This window comes from Quercus lobata, chromosome 2 (genome assembly GCF_001633185.2).
Source record: "Quercus lobata isolate SW786 chromosome 2, ValleyOak3.0 Primary Assembly, whole genome shotgun sequence".
NCBI classification, from domain to species: Eukaryota; Viridiplantae; Streptophyta; class Magnoliopsida; order Fagales; family Fagaceae; genus Quercus; species Quercus lobata.
In genome coordinates this window covers 82053227-82057283 of record NC_044905.1, presented here as the reverse complement: position 1 = coordinate 82057283, position 4057 = coordinate 82053227, and the positions used below count along the sequence as shown (strand labels likewise).

At 40.2% G+C, this 4057-nt stretch overlaps 2 protein-coding genes across 2 annotated transcripts; one reads left to right on the top strand and one right to left on the bottom strand.

Annotated features, from left to right (window-relative positions):
* Nucleotides 1–503: 503 nt before the first annotated feature.
* On the bottom strand, nucleotides 504–1052 carry LOC115972436. Its single transcript, XM_031092728.1, has one exon. The coding sequence runs from the start codon at nucleotides 1050–1052 to the stop codon at nucleotides 504–506; it is 549 nt and encodes a 182-aa protein (XP_030948588.1).
* Nucleotides 1053–1895: 843 nt separating this feature from the next.
* LOC115972428 lies at nucleotides 1896–3843 on the top strand. The gene is made up of 2 exons (XM_031092717.1): nucleotides 1896–3460; nucleotides 3564–3843. Exons 1-2 carry the CDS (start codon nucleotides 1896–1898, stop codon nucleotides 3841–3843), a joined length of 1845 nt encoding a protein of 614 aa, XP_030948577.1.
* The last annotated feature ends 214 nt before the right edge of the window (nucleotides 3844–4057 follow it).

Here is a 4057-nt window from a genome sequence, read left to right as displayed (position 1 = left end):
TAGGTGTCAATAACTCCATGCACGCAATTAACGCCCATCTTAATGATAGTATCGGTTTGGGAAGTCCTACTCGAGATATTTGCACCACTTAATTCGCTCATTAATGCCTCGATGTCATTCAATCTTGGAAAGTCAATGTTCCCACCGTTTGTAGCGTTTTGGCTGTTACTGGATTTTTCCATTCAGAATGGTTAATGTTGTCCTCTATCTGAATCGGGTCTGCCTTTCTGTTGGGTTTCTCCAACGAGGTTACCGGTCCTTGAGGCTGCCTTGGTGCACCACCCCTCTACGTAGTACTCTCCTCCCTTCCCCGATATCCTGCCTTCAACCATTCACCATATGGTAGCTCTTGCTGTGATGGGTCTTTTGGCTTTTGGCATTCCTTTGCTTCATGTCCGAAGAGACCACACTGAAAGCACAGTCCCACTAGACGCTCGTACTTGAACCCAATTAGTATTTTGTCTCCCTCTGGGCTTGAAACAATACCCCCTCCCCCCCCCCCTTCAGATTGGTTTCTCCAAAGGTAACTCAACACGGACTCTGATAAGGTGAGCTTGCTCTGACGTGAATGCATTAGTGTCAACTTCAATTACCTTCCTTATCCACTCACCAATATCTCTACCAGTTTCCTCCGTGATAAGGTCAAATGGTAGTCCCCAAACCTGGGTCCATATTGGAAGTGAATGGAATTTCACCGAGGTAGCCGTCATACCTCTCTCCCATCTCCGGAGTACCAAGGGGTAATTATCAAAGCTCCACGGTCCGTTGTTCATAACCCACTTCAGTTGGCTCTCCAAACTAAATTTGAATTGGAACAACCCATCTACTACATCGATAATTCTCAGGTTTGACCCCATTTTCAAAATTGTCCTAAGCATTGCCTTTGCAGCCCTTTGATTGTACTGTCGAGTAGTGAGGAAATGTCCTATTAGACTTAGAGAGCATTCTTCTAGGATTTCCTTTCTTTGAGTAGCTCTGACCTGACACACTTCCTCCTCCTCCTCCTCCGTCAGATTAATCCGTTGCAACCTTTCAATGAAGTTTCCATCCATGTCTAAGAGTGTAAGACAAGAAGTCGTAGGAAAGTCTCCCAATTGGTACTAGGTTGCACAGACACGCCATTTTTGGCATCGTGTCCGTGTCCGACACGTGTCGAACACTGGAACGGGGACGACGCGCCAGATTCCGGTGTCCGGCGGAGTCCCTTTTTTTTTTTTTTTTGGCTTCTTCGACACGGCGCCGACGTGGTTCCGACACGTCCGACAAACCAGCAGTAAAAAAAAAAAAAAAGAAAAAAGAAGAAGAAAAAAGCACAGATTTTGACAGGTGGACTTACCATTATCGTTGATCCTGTGATAACCCTAAAACAATAAAGCATTTTTAGAGTCTAAAAATTGAAAGTTGAAACCACATATCTCAAAACTCTCAAGTTCTTCTCTGTCGCTGAAACCCACTCTCCCTTTGTCGCTGCCGCTGCCCTCTGTCCCTCGCCAGAGTTAGATCGGGCCGATCGGCGAGCTCTGACGCCGATGCCGTGCCCTCTGTCCCTTCCGATCTCTATCTCTCTCGGCGCGGACAGCAGGTCCGATTCTTTTCTTTGTTCTCTCTCAGTTTTTTTTTTTTTTTTCAAATGTTAATTTTGGTGTGGGTGGGTGTACTGTTAACTGTTAAGCACTTATTTATAATGCATTTTGTTTGTTTGTTTTTTTAACTGCTGCTGTGGCCTCACTGGCCTGTGGGTGCCTCGTGCCCTCCGTCGTTTTTTTTTTTTTTTTTTTTTTTTTTATTTTTTTATTTTATAACTTATAACTTATAATTTATAAATTTGTTTTTTTGTGTCCTGCTATAGTTTTATTTATTTATTGAAGTTAAATATTGTAGGTGATTTTACTAAAATGAATACTGAAAATGAAAGTGAGAAATCATCAGTTGAGACAGCTGCTGCTCCTCTATGGAAATATGTTACTAGGTTAGAAAAAGCAAGTGTTGGTGGTGGGAATGTTTCTTTCAAATGTAACTATTGTGAAAAAACTTTCAAGGGGTCTTATTCAAGGGTGAAGCCACACTTGTTAAAACTGCCTAAGTTTGGAATACAAGCATGTGCCAAGGTTGGAGATGAGTATCAGAATGAAATGCAGAAATTAGAAGATGCGTTTGAGGAATCTTCGCATATATTGAAGAAGCCTAAGCTAGTGTCTTTACCAATTGATTCTCCTACTAGTCCTAATTTGGATAGTAGGGAGAGTAGTACAGCTACAAGTCATCCATTTTTTCCAAAAAAAAAAGGGGTTGGGAATTCTCCTTTGGAGAGGGCTTTTAACAATCAATGTCGAGAGCAATTAGATTCTCTTATTGCTAGGACATTTTATTCTGCTGGTTTACCCTTTCACTTTGCTAAGAACCTATATTGGATTGAGATGATCAAGTTTGCAGCTAATAATAATTTAGTGGGCTATATTCCTCCGGGTTACAATAAATTAAGAACAACTCTGTTGCAAAAAGAGAGGGCACATATTGAGAAGTTGTTGAGGGCAATTAAAGACACTTGGAAAGAAAAGGGTTTAAGCATTGTAAGTGATGGGTGGACAGAGGTACAAAAAAGGCCACCTATCAATTTTATGGCTACATCACAAAAAGGGCTAATTTTTATCAAATCCATTGATGGTACCAAAGAGTACAAAGACAAGCACTTCATTGCTGACTTGTTTCTAAAGGTCATTGGTGAGGTTGGGCATCAGCATGTTGTCCAAATTATTATTGATAATGCGTCTGTTATGAAGGCTACAGGATCTATTGTTGAAGCTGAATATCCTCATATATTTTGGTCACCTTGTGTTGTGCATACTCTCAATTTGGCTTTGAAGAATATATGTGCACCTAAGTACTCTTTGCAGAATGAGGTTGCTTATAATGAATGTAACTGGATTGCACAAGTTTTAGATGAGGCAACTTTCATTCGTATTTTCACCACAAATCATTCTATGAGATTAACAATTTTTAATTCATATTCCTCTTTGAAGTTACTTGCTGTTGTTGAAACACGATTTGCTTCAACAATCATCATGCTTAAAAGATTGTTTCAAGTAAAACAAAATCTTCGAAATATGGTCGTTAGTGAGGAATGGATGTCATATAGAGAAGATGATGTAGGAAAAGCTCAAACTGTGAGGGATTATGTTTTGAATGATTTGTGGTGGGACAAGGTTGCATATATTCTGAGATTCACAGAACCTATTTATGAGATGCTTCGAGTGGCTGACATGGATGCACCTATTCTCCATAAGGTGTATGAAATGTGGGATTCCATGATAGAAAATGTGAAGAAAGAAATATACCAGCATGAAGGCAAGGAAGACTATGAGGAGTCTCCATTCTATGGTGTGGTACACAATATACTCATTGAGCGGTGGACTAAAAATTGCACACCACTTCATTGCCTAGCCCACTCCTTGAATCCGAAGTAATTTTTCTATCTCTTTAATCTTTTCATTTATATTCTTTAGGCATTTCCAAACAAATAAACTAAACTCATTAGTTGTACTTATTTATTTGCTTTTAACTAGGTATTATACTAGTAAATGGATTGAGGAAGTCAGAGGCCATGTTGCGCCACATAAGAATGCTGAAATTTCAGTGGAGAGAAACAAGTGCCTCAAAAGGATCTTTCCTGATCCTAATGATAGGCAGAAAGTTAATGCGGAGTTTGGTTTGTTTAACGCATTTAAGACTTATGATGAGGATAACATGGAGGATAGGTGGAACTACGATCCAATGCTTTGGTGGTCAACTTATGGGTCTACTTTACCATTGCTTCAAACTTTAGCTCTAAAGCTTCTTGAATAGCCTTGCTCATCATCATGTGCTGAGAGGAATTGGAGTACATATGGCTTCATCCATTGTATGAGGAGGAATAGAATTACTCCTAAACGTGCTGAAGATTTAGTGTTTGTTCATTCTAATCTTCGACTTCTTTCAAGGAGGAGGCCCGAGTACACTACTGGAGAATCTAAGAAGTGGGACATTGGTGGAGATAATTGGGATGAACCATTTGGAGGAC